Consider the following 20,585-nt stretch of genomic DNA (forward strand, 5'->3'; position numbering starts at 1 on the left):
TATTCACTGATGGCCTTCAAGTATTATGGAAGACATTCTGTGCATTGAGTGTATAATTAAACTCCTAATAATCAGTGCTGCATTGCAGAGAATACACAGGTGTGGAGCATATCTACTTATTTTTTAGCTTCCTTAGGGTATACCCACTTCTAAGTCCCTTCTCCTGGGATGTCTTAGGGTTAACTGAGTACACTACTGCATTGCTTTAAGTATGTGAACTCCACAAGCAAGCTATTCTTGCATGTCTTTGTTTATAACAGTGTGATCATCCTTTGCTGGATGGGCCGATTGAAAAAATGTTCAGGATATATTTATATTTCTGCACCACTGCTAACAATAACCCAAAGATACTAATTAATCCAAACAGAACAAGATGTAAAAATCCCATCCTCCACAATGTAAAATTATTTCATCAGTGACATCTGGAAACTAGATCTGGTCTCGTAAAAGGATCTTGCTCTTCAACAAAAACTCCTTTCTCTGTAGTCATGTATTTAGTAGTGCTGTCAAAAGATTAAGATTTGTAATCATGATTAATCTTATAACTTTTGTTGTTCATTATGATTATTCACACTCCTTTTATCGCATTTTAAAATTTGACTATTTTGCATTCAGACGTGTTTTCTATGTAATTTTGGAGTGTGTCTACTGTCTTAAACTAAGGATGAATGACATCCTGTTAGATTTACATCTACTTTAATAGGTATATTGAAAATTTTAACATGAATTTTACCACAGAAAAAGAAACTTGTGGATCATCAGAGAACAGGCAAAAGGTAAAAGTAGAGAAAAGAGGGTGAGTGCTGCAAGGCAGTGAGAAAGACAAGATTAAGACTAGACAAAAACGGATCTTTGATGACTAAAATCAGGCTAAAATGGACTCGAAATCCATTATATTTCTCCCCTGTAGGTAAATCTGTCAAAATCCAATCCATCTGTAGCTATTCTGCCTCTCAGCAGGGACCCCAGGGTTGGCAGGGTGCAGAGAACACACTACCATGATTTAGTACCAGATTCATGCAAGAGAACAAATGCTTGGACTTAAAGTTGAGACTAAAATGTGAGGATGTTTTATGAACTAAAACTAGACTTAAACTATAAAGGGCAGAAATGACTGAACTCTTACTAAAACTAAAAGTCTTTTTATCTAAAGACTAATAGCTGTCATAAACAACACACTGCTGCTAGGGAACAAAAATGTCAGCAAAAAGGGTCACCAGGATCAGGGTTTGCAAGGGACAAACAGCATGACATTAATCATGATTAAAAAAAACATTGGTGTACTAACTGTGGACCTTGATTAAACATGGTTAACTCAATTAATCTGGAAATCCCTAATTTTAGTCAACGAAATTAACACTGGTACACTTCCCTGGCTCTGGTCCGGGAGGAAGAAGTGCACTTACGCACGGTACGATCACCTACGCACACGCACAAGTAATACAGCATGGATGAAATGTAAAATCATTATGACCATTTCTGTCGACAATCATTTCAAACAGTAGTGGGGTATTAGCGAGCCAAATCAGACTAAAACAACTCAATAATAAACATGTCTACGTAGCTTTACACTGTGCTGATTTTGAGACTGCAAACCAAATGCATCATACTGCCATGTGATAAAGTATCCATTCTCAGCCCTGGCTGGGTTTGGATCAATGTGACTGCAGGCCAGCGGGGGGACTGGGGAGGGGGGGAAAGTATGTTTCAACATTATACAGGGACCTAAAAAGAGGATAACTGGCTCTAATGTGCCCTAAAAAGATATTTTGATCAAGCATGTTTGCCAGTCATAGCAAATTGCTGACGTTACAGACTATTTTACAGCTGATGGCTGAAGCATGCACTCAACTTGTTCCAAAACATGTTGTTCCTATTATAAATTTAGAGCTGAATAAATACAGGTCTCGTTTTGAAATACCAGATTTCCTCTTACATTAGAATGTAAGGGTAATTCTGGTATCTACATTTTCCTTTTTAATTGGCCAATATGGCTGTGTGGCACATTAGACTTAAAGGAAGCAGAATGAGATTGTTCCTGCAGCATCTATGAGCAGGTAGAGGAAAGAAAGATAAGATGATTTGCCTACTCTAAAGCAATATTCAGTATCAACACATAATGAAAATCCCTTACAGATGTGGCAAGTAGATACAAGTCTCTCTTTTTTAATTGTGCTCATTAGAAAAGTTCAGAAAATTAAAATGTTAGAACAAATATCTTCTGTTCATGGATAGGACTAACATCATGAAGAGACACTGAAAAGAGCCAGGGCACACATTATATTTGAATAACAATACATGTGTGTCTGTGTGTTTCTACCTCTGCCAGCAGGGTGGAGATGATGTGCAGCGGGGCCTGATGGATGGACTCATCCTGCAGTGGTGAGGTCAGTGCCATGTCCACCAGCGCTCGGATCTCCTTCAACACCACATCCCAGCGGCTTGGGTTGTTTAGGACCTTACGGTACTTGTATATCTTTTTCTGTAATACCCCACAAAGGATGACATAACGTTAACTGTGTGGATCAACACCAACATCTATCTACTGCCATTCTTTTCAGCCTGCTTCACACCACTGTCTCTAAAAATCTCAGTGGTTTGGCATAGAAATGCGATCTCTTTAGTGGTGCAGAGCAAATGTAAGAGCTGCATTAAACTGGTGCTGGTATCTTTGTTTTAAGTGCATTTAATTATTACCTGAGAATCAGATTTCTGCAGGAAATAAATGACTGGAATCAAATTATTTTTTAGCAATAGGAAGTCACTTTGAGTGTTGCTCTCTGAACTAATTTAGGCATACTTCCCTATACATCTTTATTTAGCTCATGAACACAGCCGGTTTAGAGGTCTGATCCCTGTTAAGGTTCCATAAAATGACATTTGGACAGTAAGAAGATCTGTAAAAGAACAAAAGACTCTCATTGGTGTTTTAACACGATCAATCTTTAATATACTTCTACGTGTGTGGTAACCCTCACGAAGTGTGTTAATGTGCCTGTGAGTCTGGGGGGGCTCATCATGATGCTTTAATGAGGCAGAGAGACGGATCAATTAAGAGTTTAAGACAAAAAGTAACCTTACCTTCCACTGCAGGGAGTGAAACCACTGGTCCCTCAAGTAGCTGTTTGCAGCCTGCCAAAACACACGACACAAAAAGAAATCAAACACTAACTCCAGAAATATACACACATTAAAATCGGATTTCTTGACAAACGAATGGGGATTTAAAATGTGAAATAAACCTCTTTCCTTAAAGGCTCTGAGTTAGAAAATCTAGACCAGAACTTCCTGGAAGTGTAACATCACATTATAATTTTTAGATGCACCATTTAACCAAATTCAGGTTATTTCATTACAGTAAATTTCATTTGAATTTTAAGAAATCTACCTGAGTTTTAATAGGTGACATCCATTTCAGTGCCTAAATAATGGAAATTGAAGGAAACAGTGGTGATAATGAACTATGTATCCAAACTTATTATTCACTTATTATATTCACTATAGGCTGAAAGCGCAACAGCCATATCAGTGACTAAGAAGAGCAAACATGATGAAAAAACATGGCAGTAAAAGAGCAACCAACTGTGAACTGTGCTGAACAAAATGGGAAATTTAGGTCTTTTTCCCTCTGCAAGTTCCTTAAAAACAGACTAGCAAGCTGCCATTTATTCCAGATTTATGGTACTTGTATTTAAACACAGATTTATATTTCAGATTCTGTGGTGAGCAAATCTATTCCAGATTTACAGTAATTGGTCAAGCATACAAACTTATATTCCAGAGTTTATGGTACCTGCATTAAAGGTAATATATTATGCAAAAAAAAAAAAAAAAAAATCCACCCCCCCCCTCCACCTTTCAGCTCATTAACATTTAAAGCCACAGACACTGAAACAGTTCGTCCTGAGCAGGTCAGAAACAGAGGGGTTCTTAGACATGAAAAAATCAAATACTGGAGTGTTTTTCAACAACAAACTCCACATGCATGTTTTGGGGACCTCTGAGACCATTATAAATTTGTCTTATAAGGGTAAAACGTGAACTTTAAGCAAACTGATTTATATTCAAGATTACATTCCCATTTCTCTTAGTCAAATTCTCAGTGTCAGAGACACCAGTAATCCAGTATTATCATTAAAAACCTAATACAACAGTTGACATTGAGATGATTCATTGTATTTGTTATTACATACTACAGTACAAAATACACACCATGCTATGTAACTTGTTGAACTTTTACAAATGATAGAGCTATTTAGTTTGGGATCTATGATAATGACTTGACTTATTTATCAAACACTTCTAGTATAGCCAAATCAGATTTCCTTGGTGCTCTTATACATTGACTGTATATCAAAATGGATGGTGCTTCTTGGTATTGAAATGAAGCTAATATACCCAAACGGTGGATGCTGACATGCACAGAAGGAAGCTGGCAGATGGAGCTGCAGAAAATATTGAGTGTGTAAGAATCACCCATGGCTGCTGCGCCTTAACTAGTCAATAGGCAGACTGGGATTTCAGTGTTTCATTCCTCTCTAGACTTCTTCAAAACAATCTTCATTTCTTCATAACATTTAGTTACATGTCTAAATTTCCATGTCATTTCTCTAGCTGTAAAGTTTTCCACTTTTCCACATCTTGTGCAGGAACGCTTCCTGATCTTGGTTTGTTGATAGGAATCAGTGTCTGGCTGCGGTCCAAACAGCTGCCAGCAGGCATAAGCAAACACAGCTGAGGATGTGGGTATACACAGTTGACCCCCAACACTCATAATGGGCTGAATTGTGTATCAGAGGTAATTGGGCTAACTTAGAAATATGTTCACTGAATAGCTAATGTGAGGGGATGAGATTTTTTTCCAGGAATGCAGGACAGTCTCTTAAAGGGTTCAGTGAGTACACAGAAGCACTACAGTCACCAAACTAGACAGCTAGAAATGGCTATTTTAACATGCTATATCAAAGAATGAGTGGTAAATGTTATAGCAGCTATGTCCAGTCTTTCACACAATCATTGTGTGCTAAAAAAGAAGGAAGTTAGCTAACTCTGTAGTACAGAGCTGCCGGTGAACACTTCCATGTTTTATATTACAAGAGCAATTTCATATTGTGTTTGACTTTGTATTTATGTTTAAAAAGTGAACCTCATAACTCTTCCATGTGACTCAGTAAATTAATATCATAAAAAAAATGTTTATGGAGTGCTTATGGAGTGCTTTTTAATGACAAGAGCCCTCAATTTAAAACTAGTAGGCAAAAGAGTTGAGAGGAACTGAGCAGTGGGGTCTCTAGTTTACTTGATAATGTCCAGTGGGATCACGTCATAAAGCGTGGGAGGGTGGGGTTACAGAGGGTGCCAGCACAAAAACATTAACCAGATACAGGAACAGAACAGCAGCTACCAATACCAGCTCCATCCTCCTTATGGGGCAGTCTTTGATGCATCTACTCTTTCCACAACACCCATAAACCATTAAAAAATCAGAACGTCTCTAGTTTTGAAAACTGTCCAAAATATTTAATCTAACATAAAAACTCAACTAAAATAATTTACATATATTCCTATCCTAGCCCATGTACATGTAGAGGTACTCTGATTTAGATTTTCATTCTAACTTATTTTATACCATTGATCTTTGAATTTTAAACAGGTGATAGATGCAGGACTTTGATATAAAGCAATCAGTGCTGCGAAAATGTATTTGCCCCCTTCCTGATTTCAGATTTTATTTTGCATATTTGTCACGGTTAAATGTTTTACATCAACAAACACATTTCAATATGACGAAGATAATCAGAGTAAATACAAAACATAGATTTTAAATGATGATTTAATCATTGAGGGGAAAAAGCCATCCAAACCTTCCTGGCCTTTTGTGCAAAAGTAATCCCCTAAACCTAATAACTGTCGTTCACCTTTGGCAGCAACAACTGCAAGCAAGAATTTGTGATAACTGGTACTGAGTCTTTCACATCACTGTGGAGGAACTGTGGCTCACTCTTCTTTATAGAAATATCTTAATCTTCATCACACCACATTTTTTAGGAAATGCTGTGTTCATTTTTATGCCAGATATAACAGGCAACACCTTTCAGAAAGTTCAGCTTTTGTCTCATCAGTCCACAGAATATTTCCCCAAAGTCTTGGGAAAACATTCATTCACAGATTCCCTTTTTGCCCAGCTGTTATTGTTAAACTGGCCATAAGTTAATCAAGTGAGGCCTGCAGTTCTATATATCTAGGTCTGGGTTCTTTCGTGACCTCCTAGATGAGTCGTCGATGCGCTCTTGGAGTAATTTTAGTAGGCCAGCCATTCCTGGGAAGGTTCACCACCGTTCCAAGCTTTCTCCATTTGTGGATAATGACTCTCAAAGTCTTAGAAATATCTTTGTAAGATTTCCAGACTGACAGATATCAATGACTTTGTTTCTCATCTGTTCTTGAATTTCTTGAGTTTGCGTCATGATGTGTTTCTTTTTGAGATCTTTTAGTCTATTGCACTGTGCCAGACAGGTTCTTTTGAAGTGAGCTTTGACTCAAGAGGTCTGGCGGTAATCAAGCCTGTGTGTGGCCAGTGAAGTTGAACTCCGCTTTCCAAAAAATGTGGTTAATCACAGTTAATTCATGATTTAATAATGGATGCAATTACTTTTTTTCACATAGGGCCAGGTAGGTTTGGATGGAATTTCCCCCTCATAAATGAAATCATCATTTGAAAACTGCATTTTGTATTTACCTGGGTTAAATTTGTCCAGTGATAAAGTTTGTTGGATGAAACATGTAAGTGTGACAAATACCCAAAAAATAAGGAATCAAGAAGGAGGCAAATACTTTCCCACAGCACTTTAAAAAGCTTTAAGGGATGTGTATCTCTGTTATTTGTTAAATTACCTGCAGCAGGACGGTGCCACCAGGGAAGCTGAGCTGGACACAGTACTTGGGAGCGTTGTCCCATGAAAGGAGCTGCAGGTCCTCTATGGAGCTGTAGGACAATGACGTCTCCATGTAGCCGGTGGGCTGGAGAAGAAAACAGGAGGATATTAGTCTGCCACTGTCTAACATTTACAGTACATGCTGTATATTTAACCAGAGCCAGAAGAGAAAAAATAGTTATTTTTACTGGCAGTCAGCTGAAAAGACAAAAAGAAACATATCCTGGGCTAACCTGCCCTGAGTAAACACAACGTCGAACAAAACCTCCAAATACAGCAGAACGGCTAGGTACACATCATAATCTTTATCAGCTGTGGTGTCATCTGAAGAAATGAATATACGGTGAAACAGAGTGGAAAATCAATTAAGCCAAAGCCATTAATCACACAAACACACAAACATCACCTAGAAAGACATTGTTGATGTAGCTCTGAGTCAACACACACAGAGAACCTAGAGTGTGTGATGCACAGCTCTGATCCCAGGCTCACTATTGTGAGAGCTGGAAGCAGATGCAACTGAGTAACAGGCCACAACCTGTTTGCTCGTCTCAGAATGATTACAGAAACGCTGACAAATGACCACAAGTTTCCGGGCTCAGGAACAGAAGAGTCTTTAGAGAGAAAAGGGGAAGAGGCAGAAAAAAAGAATATAAACAGATAAAAATAACAAGGCTGAGCAAAAGCCACAAGGAAACCAAGTCTGTATATCTTGTAACCCCCAGAAGGAGTTCGAAGAGAAATGTTTAGTGCCACAGTGTGTCTATAATAAGACGTGCCTGTCAGTAATGTAGAAATGGCAGTAAATGAATCACTGGTTGATTTCCCAGACATTAGCGTCACTACATGACTTAGTACCAATTATTGCTGATGGGACACTAACTGTATATCCCCACAAGTGGGCCCTGTGGACGTCATCTGCACTGTTTCAGCAGCTTGCCAACAAAGCAGCACTGCTTTCAGGGAATTATACGCTTTTTTTCTCTCTTACTTTCTGTTTTTGAGTGGCCATTTTAATATAGAAAGGCTGAGATGGTGACTCAGAGTATGCAGAGAATCTCAGGGTAACGTTTTTCTCTCTGCATTTTGTAGAGCAAATCCACTATCAGTGGCTGAGTGGAAGTTTCATCTGGATTCAGCTGTCCAGTATTTGAGAAAACATTTTAGGGCATTTTCAATAGCTTGGTTAAACTTTATAACATCATTTGATAAACAAATTTAAGCACACAGTATGCAAACTCCACTGTCAAGGGCTTTAAATCAAAACATCAGTACTTCTTAATACTGCAAGCCAGTTTTGTCTCTGATGACTGAGGAAAAAGGCCACCAAGTGAAATCATCATGAAATGAATGTTTATAAATCAGGAAAACATACCAGCTGATAATGGTTGTTTTGCACAATGTAAAAGAAATACTAACTGTATTGATCTTTGAATGTATATATGGACAACACATTTCAGTCTCCTTCCTATGTATAAGGTGAAGCCAAAATACCCTTGCAACAGGTGCTAACATATTGCGCTGGCAATGTTGTTTAGAGTAGACATGTGCAGAAGGGTGGTGCTGGTGGGTTTTGGCACACCTGCTTGAGTGAAAAAAATGCATGATGTTTGCACAGTACCATTTGCTGACCCTGACACTGAAGTGATTTAAAGGGAAAGTAAACCCCCAGCTCAGAGATAACTCCGCCCACTTTAGAAACTGAAAAATGCACAAAAAATGGGCGCTTTACTTCTGAGAGGAGGGAGGGGAAAACGATGGGGTTTTCCAGATGAGTTGCAGATCACGCTGCGATAAGGTCCCAGAGTGCCAATTTGTGTGAAAACCAAGAAAATGAGCAAATGACTGCTTCCAGCATAACCAGGAAGTGTCTTTTACAGTGCATTTCTCCCTCATTATGAGATATATTAATGAAAAAAATGTTGGTTTTCTGCTGAGTAAATACCATATAAGGTGCTGTTTTGATTGAAAAGTGTCCTCAGTTTCCTAGATCAGAGCTGGGCTGTGCTGGTCCACCTGTCATATTGTCATTGTTTTGGTTGAGAGCCCCCTGGTGGAGGAGTTCTACACACTGTGTGTTTAATGAGTTACACTATACGTGACATGTCTCATGGCACATGTTGCTCAAATACAAAGAGAACAGTCCAATAGAAATGCTGCCTTTGGTAGACAAACTAACTGGCACCATTAATCTATCAAAACAGCCCTTCTTCCTGCTGTGCACAACTATACCTACACGCACAAACACACAACTACATGATGTCTAACAGAGGTAGCGGCAGATCTGCCCTGGCGTCGTTCTGCAGACAGGTGGTTCTTTTTATTTGCATCTGTCTCACATTCACTCCAACAGCCCCCCCAACACTACTACAGGATTTTCATTACAACATGAATGTCAAATATTGGTTGTGGGTAAGATGTCTCATTTCCTTGGAAGAGTAAATGCCAGGATTGTGTGTCTGTCTGTACGTCTAAACAGTCTTTCCTCAAGCAGGATGCACGTGCCACGCTAACGACTGGAAATTATGCACTAAAGAAGGAGACGTATGTGTTTTTTTCAGCTGGCAGAGGCAGAGCAGAATGGAGATAAACAGAAGGAGGTTCAATTTTCTGATAACCAGCCGAGGTTACCATAGATACTCCATCCTGCACGCGAGCGAGCACTGATTGCCTGTCTCCCTCTACCTTCCTCGCTCTGTCTCAGCATCCATTGCCCTTCCTGTCCATCTTTTCTTTCTTTCTTTTTCTGTTTCCCTACTTCATCTCAAGTTGTCTGTTCTCCTCTTTTTCCCTCATTCTGTCTTTTTCTGTTTTGTCTTTTATCCTGCATGGAGGAGAATGGTTGGAGGAGGCTATGGCTCCACTTGTCTCTTCTCCTCACTGCTGTGTTGCCATAGAAACAAGGGGATGGAGATGTATGTTATGTTGTTTTCTTTGTTTGTATCCAGGGAGAAGAAGAAGGGACCAATGATGGAGGTTTGGGAGGAGGGGAGGGGAAAATATAGGAGGATAGAAAGAAAGTGTGGCCATGCATTGTTCAATATGCTGATCATATCACACTACAGTAGCAAAAAGAAGACATGAATAAGAGGTATAACAACATGAAAAAGATTTATTCTGTTATTCTTATTGTCATATTTCTTTCTTTTGTAGAGTAAAACCGTCTTCAAAATGCGGACTTGATCCAAAGTGTCATTCTAAGCTAATGTAAGACTTTTAAAAAACAGAAGATACCTGCTTATTTGTACCCTTCACCACAAATTACTTTAATTCCTTTTCTTGTACATCATCAAATAATCTCACAAAGGGCAGCATACGGTTCAATGATAGAGCCAATACAAACATACCAATAACCAAATTAATAATGGCCAACAACATGGCCATTTATAAGTATTTTTTACCCCAGCAATCTCTAATGCCTATGAGAAAGTGTTTTCTCTTTTTCATGGTAAGTATGCAAGTCATAATAACTGTCAACCCCTTGCACCTTCTGTCTAAATGTACAGCTATCCTCTGGCTGTGGGAGGTGACCTACAGATGGAGATACCAGGTAACAGGCAGGTACTCATTCTAATATCTCAGAAAACGCGGGTTCTGAACAGACCATCAGATTTCCTGTTTTAAGACAAAGGCAGACCTTTTTTGGCTTGGTAAATATTCCCAACACAGTCTGGCTGCAGCACTAATTTCTGAAGGCCACTCTCACAACCGTTCATCTGAGACACTATATATATCTCAGAATGGAAACACATGCTAAAACTTCAAAACAAAATAGCATTAAACTTCTGTTTAGGCTTACCGTAAGGGTTAGGACACCAAAAGTTTAAAGTGAAAAACCTGACCTGCCCAGCCTGATTACAAAATGTTTAATAAAGCCAAGTGAACAGCCTGCCTACAGGAAAAAAAAGCTTATCCTTCATTTAAACATTTGTCTGCAGCTAGTGTAGCTTACGTAGCTCCGTTAGCTGCGTTCAAGTGAAGCTCAAAAAGAAGCTATGTATGCTAAGTTAGCTTTAGCTACATTTGCTCACGTTGCTTTAGCTAACTTAGCTATCCATCATAGAGCTAAGTAGCAACATAGCTAACATAGCAAAAGCTAAGCTCACAAAGCAGGTATGTAAGCTGCATAGGTACATTATCTACATAGCTAAGCTAACATTGCTACAGCTATCTTAGCTACACAGGCTAGTAACATAAATTACATAGTTAGCATAGCTATGTCAGCTTTAGCTAAAGCTAATGAAGCTAAAGTGAGCCAGTGTTCATGTAACTACTTCTAAAATGGTTTCACATTTAATTTAATCCTGGATAAGACCTCTGACCTTTTTCTCCGTTTTATCTATGAAATGTTTCTTAGTCTGTGCTGTTTGCAATGTGGTTATTTCATGAATGTAACTGGCAGACTATATTTATGAATAAAGTTGAATTAAAAAAAAGTCTAAAACTGGAAATATGTTGTACTGACAAAATAGGGCAGTTCCATTCTGAGATATACAGTGTCTCAGATGAACAGTGTGATGGGGCGTCACAGATAAACTGGCTGCAGCCGTACTCCTCTCGATATTCCAGATACCCAAATGTATGTGCAAAAATACTAAAAAGTGAGCTCTTCATGTGTCCCCTTTAGATTTTAGGCTTCAGGTTATTTCCATGGTTGAAGTTTGGTATAGAAAGATACAGTTCTGTTTCCTTTATTAAAAGTTAAAAAGGATCCCAAATAACCGACCCTTACTGTCCTACCCTATCCTAACCAGCCTTACCAAACCGTACTTCATCAAATTGCACCTGGAAGTGCTGCTTAGGTAAGCTTGACACTTCTACAGAGGGGTGCCAAAAAAGTAGGCTAATACAGGTTGGTTACTGGGACCCTTTCCAACTTTTCCAAGTTACATTTTCTCTCTCTTCCATCCCCTTGACTCACTTTTTACTGTCTGGCCACTATCTTCGTTTCTTTACTCACTCTGTTCACTGCTTCCATTTTTCTGTGATGCTCTGTGTCCTTGTCATCTCTGCTTTGTGTCCTGCATCCTTTTTTGCTTTTTTCTATTACATCCTAATAATGTAATCCATATCTTTCCCTCAAAGTCTTTTGTTGTTTCATGTCTGTTGCAATGACAATGGAAATCCCTCTTGTAAGACAAGAAGCACAGTAACAAGCAGGGTAAGAAAAGCAACACATCTGCAGAGACAATGTGGATATTAAATGAATCTCCCTCCTGTAGCCACCGTATTTGTTTGCATCACACAGTGTCACATCCACAGACCTCCTGTTGAACACAGATAGCAAGTGGATAAGAGGGGCATCTGAGTGCACATTTCTTCCTCTTCCTGTCATCAGGCAAACACTATCAGTTCACATCCTGAGCTCCATTGGTTCATGTTTACCAATAATCACACAACAGTAGTTCCCAAACAAAAGGACATTCAGCAGTGACCCAGATCTTGAAGGCCATCAGAGGTGATATGATTTCTCAGTTTATTAAAGAACTGTCACTGACAGATTAATCACACATGAGCATAAACACTGTTATTTCAGTGTAGGGAAATACTGTAAGCTCATATTAAGCTACAGGACATGTGTATGATGTTGTCAGACTAAAAGGGGACACTTCCCTGAACGATAAGCCGCTCTACTTCTCCATTTTCCAAGGGACAATTAAATTGCTGCTCATAAACCTCAGGGGACAAAAACACACACAGCCAACCTGCAGAACACTGTCAACAAGTGCTGCAGGCCTGCTGTAATGGTAGACTGCATACAGAGCATAGTGCAGAGTTAGCTGTAAGGCTGGCATACAGAGCAATGGAGTGATGCAGTCGTGATGTAATTTTGTAAGTAAACCTGGAAGTTTGCATCACATTGTCTTTGGATTATTGCTGAAAATAAGCTCTGTGTCCAAAAAAAGTTTATAAAACTTACAAGTTTTGTTCATACAGATAATCATAAATTGATAATAAAAGCATCATATCTGGTTTGTTAATCTAACTGACAAAAGTAAAAAGCAAACGTAATGCTATATTGACTGCAACACGGACAACTGGATTTATCGTCATCACCCGCAGATACATGTGAACGGCAGGCTCGCCACACTTCGGATATTTACGTATAGTCTTCCCAACAAACGCTGTTGTCCTTGCTAGCTGTCTTTTAGCAACCCCCTTTATTAAGACTTGAAAAGATACACAATTCATTGTTCACCACAGACCTTATTTGAGGCATAACCGAAAACTCATTCAAAAATCCCATAGACTTCCAGACGAGGGAACCTGAAGTGCTAAAATGCCAACTCACTTTTTTTTAGGACTCATTCCTGCACCACTCTATAGTCTAGAGTCAGCGGTGTTAGCATACAGAGTAATAGCCTAAAGTTAACTTTAAGGATAGCATATTGAGCAAAGGTTTGGTTAGCATACAAAGCAAAAGTCTACTGTTAGCTGTGAGGACAGCATACAGAGCATTAGTCTAGAGTTTGCTCTAAGGTTAGCATACAGATCAACAGTACAGTTTTAGCTGTAAGGACAACATGCAGAGTAAGAGTCTAAAGTAAGCTGGAAGACCTGCATATAAAATCATGAAAAATTGAAATACAAGATTTTAGTCCGATGTCAGTGATAAATAAAATAAATATATGCTAATTATCAGTGACATTGTTTCTTCTGACACAACACAGACTTTTTATGTAGCCTACTGCATCCCATTTAACCTCAAAATTTCCATCACTGTTTCATTTCATTTCAGCTATGGATTAACTGATCCAATATCTGCCTTACATCCCTGGTTCAGATTGGGGCTCTTGCTAAAGTATTTTTAAGACAACGTGGCTCTTTGGTCAAATAAGGTGGAGCCTCACTGGTCTAGAGTTAGTGTGCTGGTTCTATGTGGTTTGACACTGCGGCGCTGTGAACTTTCAGTTCCAAGAATCTTGTTTAATCAAACTTTCTGAACACTTGATAAAATAAATTAAGAATTGAAAAATGGCTACTGCTACAGCTATAACTGTTGTCAGGACAGGAGACTGTGAGTCACATGAAAAAATAAACAAAGCAATAAAACAGCTCTAAAAAGCTTCACTGGTTAATAATACACTGAAAGACATAAACATCAGCAAGAAATTACGTAGACATCCCAGGTCACCTGTCATCACAGTAGATAGGTTTATTACGTGTTTTTCTGGGAGTCCCTCTGAAACTGTTGAAATTGTGACGTCATGTGAGCACCAGAGATGGCTGATATTGATGGGCTAGCAGGTGAATCCTCCCTTTTTCTTTTGTCCAAATAAAAACAATGATGCAGACATTTCTCTCTGTCACACTTGAGCACAAGGCGAGATGGAAATAAGAACCGCACATTTGACATTTTTTATGATGTAAATCTCATTTAGTTCTTCAAGTAATTTTCCTTTGTCTCCTTCCTCTATAACATGAATTATTACCACAAACATGGGAAACTTTCACTTTGGAAAGGCACAAGTGGAGAGAAGAATTAAGCCTAATACCTAGATGAAAACATACTACACCTTTAAATGACTGGTGAGTGTGGCGTCCCTAAGAATAATTTGGGCTCAGTTTATTCAGACCACAGACAGCTGTGACGTCACTGACTGAAGAGATGCTGAGAACATGACATTTCTTAACTTGCAAAATCTTCTAATTTTTTAAAGCAAACGCAAAGAATTAGGCCTGAATTGCTTGCTAGCAAAAATATCTGAGAATGTATCAATCAAAGAGCACATAAAATAACTAAATAACCTATTACACCATTAAAGGGTTCTTATTACTTAAGTCTACATAAGAGAATAAGCATCAACATCAACCAAAAAGACCATTATGACTTTCATTTTCCCCTTCCAGAGTTAAAAAATGTTGTTTCATCACAAGTTAAAGTAGTTCAAGATTAAAGTGGATTATAATTTTGTATTTTTGCGTCTTATTCCCAAAGTCTTCTGGTGATGTGATCTGCATGAGCTGTCTCTCAATTGTCAAATTATTCAAATGGGCAGACTAGTTATAAGCAAAGAGCTAAAGAAGGGTTTACACTAGGTTTTACTTTTGTTACGCTTACTGAGATGAACACAAACAGAACAATACCGAATCAAAAGCTTTATAAACTCATAAATACAAGATTTTTTCAATGATAAATTTCAGAAATCTGGATAAAAAACAAAGGTTGTGTCCAGAAAAAAAAACAGTACTGGCCTATATGCTACTAGAACTTACAACTTCAAAATAAGAGTGACAACAACCAAAAAGAACAATAAAAAAACTTCCTGAAATAAAGAAAATGTTGACTAGAAAGGAGAGCAGTGAAAGACATCATTAGTACAATAATAAACAGGAGTGGCAGGACTCCCACAGCTCCAAGCGCTCAATAAAACACTTCTCAAACACAACATGAGTGCATTGTTTCACTTCCAAATACTTAAAAACAAATGTGCAAGTACATTTCCAAATATAACACTATCCTAAATTAACATAGAGCTTGAATTAATTTGCATGTTCTGTTCTGATTATCAATTAAATTTACTGGAAAAAAGCCTTCAAGCTGTCCTGCTGTGTGATGCACACATTCTTTTGCAGAACTCAAAAGTCAAAAGCAGAACTGCAAAATACGTGTAATTTTTTGTATCTGTCGGGTTATATGAATGAAAATACATACATAAAAAAATAAGGAAAACAGTGTTGAAGTTAAAGCTCAGCACCTCGCACATAAGAACTCAACGTGTGTATTTCAAGCTTCAAGGGAAATTCTGGTCTTTTTAAAATATGGGGCAAGTTTTCAGCACATTTTAGGTTCTAAATATCTTCAGAAAATCTAGATTTTTATTTTTTAATTCGTCCCGAACAAAAAAAAATTGAATTAATCCATAAAACCGATATATCGCACAGGCCTATGTTTACGTAATTACTTCTAAAACAGGTTCATACATAATTCAATCTAATTAGAACGCCAACCTTGTTTTTGCTTTTATTTTTGAAATGCTTCTTAGTCTGTATCAATGTAACTGTCTGACTTTTAATTAAGTTGAATTAAAAAAAAGTAAAATCCACTGGAAATGCATTGCAAATTACATTACCTCTGTCCTGACAGAAGCGGCATGTCAAAGTAGAGGTTTGTAAAAGGGGTCGTCTGAGATCTGTGGTCTGCAGCCAGACCCCTCTCTTGGTCTGGGCCTTTTGTTTCTTAGGGCTACCTTGCTATTGCAGCCTTGCATTCTCGTGAGTAAATAGGGTCTGAGGATTCAGAAACACATCCCTAACTTGATTCCATGGACAATTAGAATATGTATTAGGTTGGATCACATCTTACAACATTTACACAGACGATGATCTTTATAAACATCCATTCTTTCTTTGACTGCAGAGTTCATGCTTGTTGACACATTCCTCTTTGTACAAACATGAACTTAACCTGAGGTTAAATGCATTATAGAATTTTTGTGGGTTACAGCAAAAAAGAGAAACTGTGTGTACTTCCGTGAACTTCAAGGTAATGCTGAAGGTACTTTTCTTAAATTACAGTCTGCTTTGGCTGAACTGATATGCAAAGAGTGGCTGCTAAAAGCCAGGCCACAGTTTCACTTCTTGCTGTTTCTCATTGTGGTCTGACAGGAGCAGATGTGAATGAGCTTCAGACGTCATTGCAAGTAGGCTAGATAACCAGTAAGTAACACATCTCTTTTTATATCACGCATCAGCATTAGCAACGTCTACTGCAGTGGTTCTCAAATGGTGTGCCATGGCACACTGGTGTGCCTTGTGGCGAGTCTAGGCGTGCCATGAGATTTTTTGCTACTTTAAGTCATATTTACAACTATTCAGCAACACATTATTGATTTTTTTTAAATTTACATTATCAGTATTTTATCAACATTTCTTTCCACGTATGGCTGCAATTTCTATTCGCCTAATTCAAAAATCCCTATACCACCTTAAAAGGAACACCGTCTTTGCAGTTTGTTAAATCAGCAGGTGGGGGGGATTGTTAGAACGACACACACCAAAGGGCTTGATTGACAGTTTTGTGATGGAGTAAAATCGAGGGGAAATGGATCATTTCCTTGAGCATATTAAACCCCAAAGAGCTGTTAATGAGGAAGACCCACAAAAAAAGGGAAAAAAAACAGCCAGTAGACAATTTCATGATAATTATTTGTCGTTTGGCTTATATTAGATATTAGATGACATTGTAATGAACAGATTAAGTCAATATTAGGAAATGATTTTTTAACGCATGTTAGATAGGTTGTTTTGCATGGAAATAAATATGGTGTGCCTTGAAAACTTGGCTGGATGTTAGGTGTGCCTTGGGCAAAAAAAGTTTGAGAACCACTGGTCTACTGTGTGCAGTTACTTCCAAATAATGATATATCCATTAGATTTATAAAATGTACCTCAGTATACTTCAAAGTATTCAAATAGAAATGTTACACTTGTTTCAGTAATGATAAAGCAAAGGCAGCCAATGAGAGCAGAGCAGTGTTGTCTTATTTTGGTTTTAATGTGTCACACATGATGAGCTGCTGGTTCACATAATCTAGCTGTGGTTCCCACATGAAGCCACAGTCTAAATAGCATTTAACCCTCTCTTAATCCTATCACCCTGCTAATACAAACTTTTTTATTTCCCTGCTTTTATTGGTCTTGTTCACAGAGTAAAAGGAAAGAATAAGTAACATCAGTGTAAGCAACATGGGGCATGTGGGGAAATAAGCATGTTTAATTTGAATGTCCAGGCTAATGCAGAACAGTTGGTGGCCATATTTAGACACCAGAAGAGTCAAAAATAAGACCAAGGTCAAACAAAAGAAAAACACTATCAAATTCACCAGAAAAATAAAACAAAACAGTTCATGACAGTTCATGACAGTAGGAACAAGCCAAAGCTTCCTTGAAGACTTCAGACCACCATCAAACTGCTTCTCTGTTTAGTTCCTCTGTTTCCTTCACTTCATTCACCACTGACACACAACATCTCAGAACAGGTCTAGAATAAATATCATAAATCATTACAGCAAAAAATGCCATTATTCCCTCCTGTAACTCAAATCTTTGTCTAATGGCTGCATTGTTCAAACAACACAGGGAGGATCCATTATTTGTATACGAACGTGTCGAGCAGAATGTCCTGGAGGCCTGCCCTGAGCCTTTCAGAGCTCTCTGTGTACATGTGTACCAGATCCCAGGTTGTTCTCACTTCATGTTGTTTCTCTTCCCTTTTATTGCATTGAACTAAGTACTATCAACAAGGTCTAGCTGCAAAGTTATCATGTTCTGCTTCTGCTCAGTGACGTGCAGTGCAATCAGCTGATTTGACTGTAAACTGTATTCACAAAATCCTCTTGTTCTGCATCAGTGGAAACGCTGACACTTACTTCCTGTTACACCAGCTATATCCACACATACACAACAAAGAGGTGTTGGGTATGTTTTCTTTGCCTTTTACAACCATATAACAGCTCCAAAGGCAGCTGAGATTATGGTTGGAGCCCGTTTAAGTTGAGATATTACAATTTGCAATATGGCAGTGATGAAGTCCAAAACTGTGCTGTAACACTACAAATGCAACCCTAGTTCAGATATGTGTGAACTGAAGAGAGAAATTACTCTCTTCCTCTAACCATTATGCAACCACTGTGCACCTTCCGAGTGCTGGTAGGAAGCCCCATGGCACTGAGGTCAAGTTAAAAACCTACATGAATGCTGTTAAGCCTGATTTACACTTCTATGTTGAATGTTTGCCTGATCATACGCCATAGGTCCATGTAGCCCTGAACTGGAGTGAGGTAAATGGCTGCAGGTGGTGACTGAATTTCCTTGTCTAAGTCAAAGTGGCCAAACAAATGCAAAAAAAATATTCCAGCGCTGTACAGTCCATCTACTATGAAGTCGCCTTTATTTTCTTCTTTGTTATAACTGCAGTAAAATTAACTTCAGCTCAATATCAATCAACTCCAACACAATCCTGTACAATGAAAAGCAGAAAAAGTGGCGGCAAGACCTGGAACAAGCATTTAAATTGCACTACAGAGTAACATCAAGGCAGAGTATTGCAGAGTGATGTGGACTCACCAACAAATTATGTAGTGCTCTGAACGGCGTACGCCACTACAGCGCAAATTCAACACAGGGGTTAAAAGGCAGGCTTTAAGGTTACAAAGCAAAAACTGCACTGTAGCTATTTAGATCTCCAATATTTCATAGTTTATTTTAACTTAATTTAATTTTAACCCATTCTGAGATACATATGTATCTGTATTGCTATTGTTTTTGGTGGTTGTTTTTGATGTGATACACTTTTGCACCATGAGTGAAGTTAACCACTGAGTTAGAAATGGGAAGGCCAAAGTTAAAGGGATACTTCAACATTTTGGCAATTCGCCTACTGCCATAGTTCCTATAGTCTTAGTAACAGGTTCGTTACCTTTAGTTGTAGGTGCAAGCTATTTTTAGATCAGCGCTGCCGAGTTCGGAGCTGCTGTGCCAACTCAATGTAAGCAGACGGTATTCTGGCTTTCCCTCATCAAACTCATCAAATACACAATCAAACAACTCCAAAACACTCTTGTGGACAAGTTGTGACCTGCACATTCACCACGCTATGAAATAGTAATGTATAATTATGTAACATTATGACACATGAAGCAAATACTCGGAACTATTTCCTGAGTAAACCACTGGGCGGAGTGACACAGTGCAGCAGCCATGTCTGGACTGTAGTTCCGGCTTTACATTTAGCTTTAAAACATCCCTGTCTTGTAATGTGCCATGATTATTTCATAGCGTGGTGAATGTACAGGTCACAACTTGTCCACCGACAACTAAAGGTAACGAACCTATTGCTAAGACTATAGGAATTATGGCAGTGGGCGAATTTGCCAAAATTCATCTCTTTAAGGGAGATCCATTACCTGGTTATGAGTCAGTCACTCTATTTCATCTTTGCCTGAAGATGTAATTTTGCCACAAATGTTAAACATGAAATGGCAAACTCAATTAAGTATGACAGGTGGGTTGCAATGAATCAAAAACTGTAGCTGTAAATACCCCCAAATTAATGCCTACAGTGAGAGGAAGTAACACATTGTAGTGTTAACATCACACTTAAATGTGTAATAAAATAAAACTGGGTTGTTAAAAATGTACACTATTAAAGAGTTACAATGTTAAATTTCAAAGTGTGAATTCATCTCTCATCCCTCTTTCCAATTCTATCCACTCCTCTATCTCTATAATAAAGGCAAAAATATGTATAGTGCTCTTTCACATGTCCATATGACCAACGGTGGCATTTATGAATGAGTAAGTCTGGAATGAAAGATAATGAGCCAAAGATAAAGGCAGCAGGATGCCTGACAGTGTTGAAAAGAGTTAAGGTTAAGTTTGATAACCAGTGAAACTGAGTTGTAATGCAGTGAATAAATGCATCAATCCTTTGACCATTTAAAGGGGACATATTTGACCTTTTCAAGACAAGTTTATATTGCTCTCAGAGGTCCCCAAAACATGCCTGTGAAGTTTGTTGCTGAAAAGACATTGTAGTATATAATTTTTGTACGTTTGAAAACCTCTCTGTTTCAGCCCTGCTCAGAACGAGCCATTTCTGTGTCTGTGGCTTTAAATGGTAATTAGCTGTCTGACTGCACCCCTGAC

General features: G+C 38.4%; 1 protein-coding gene across 2 annotated transcripts in view; it reads right to left on the reverse strand.

The window, feature by feature from the left end:
* The window catches only part of LOC121514879 (c-Maf inducing protein), a 61,469-nt gene that overhangs the window by 26,004 nt on the left and 14,880 nt on the right, over positions 1–20,585 (reverse strand). For both annotated transcript variants that reach the window (XM_041795270.1, XM_041795271.1), the window contains exons 2-4: positions 6,895–7,020; positions 3,082–3,132; positions 2,321–2,482 (exon numbers count right to left, since the gene is read on the reverse strand). In XM_041795270.1, the coding sequence (XP_041651204.1) occupies positions 2,321–2,482; positions 3,082–3,132; positions 6,895–7,020 (339 nt within the window). The remainder of the gene's footprint in view (positions 1–2,320; positions 2,483–3,081; positions 3,133–6,894; positions 7,021–20,585) is intronic.

The sequence above is a fragment of the Cheilinus undulatus genome, linkage group 9, assembly GCF_018320785.1.
Source record: "Cheilinus undulatus linkage group 9, ASM1832078v1, whole genome shotgun sequence".
Lineage (NCBI taxonomy): Eukaryota > Metazoa > Chordata > Actinopteri > Labriformes > Labridae > Cheilinus > Cheilinus undulatus.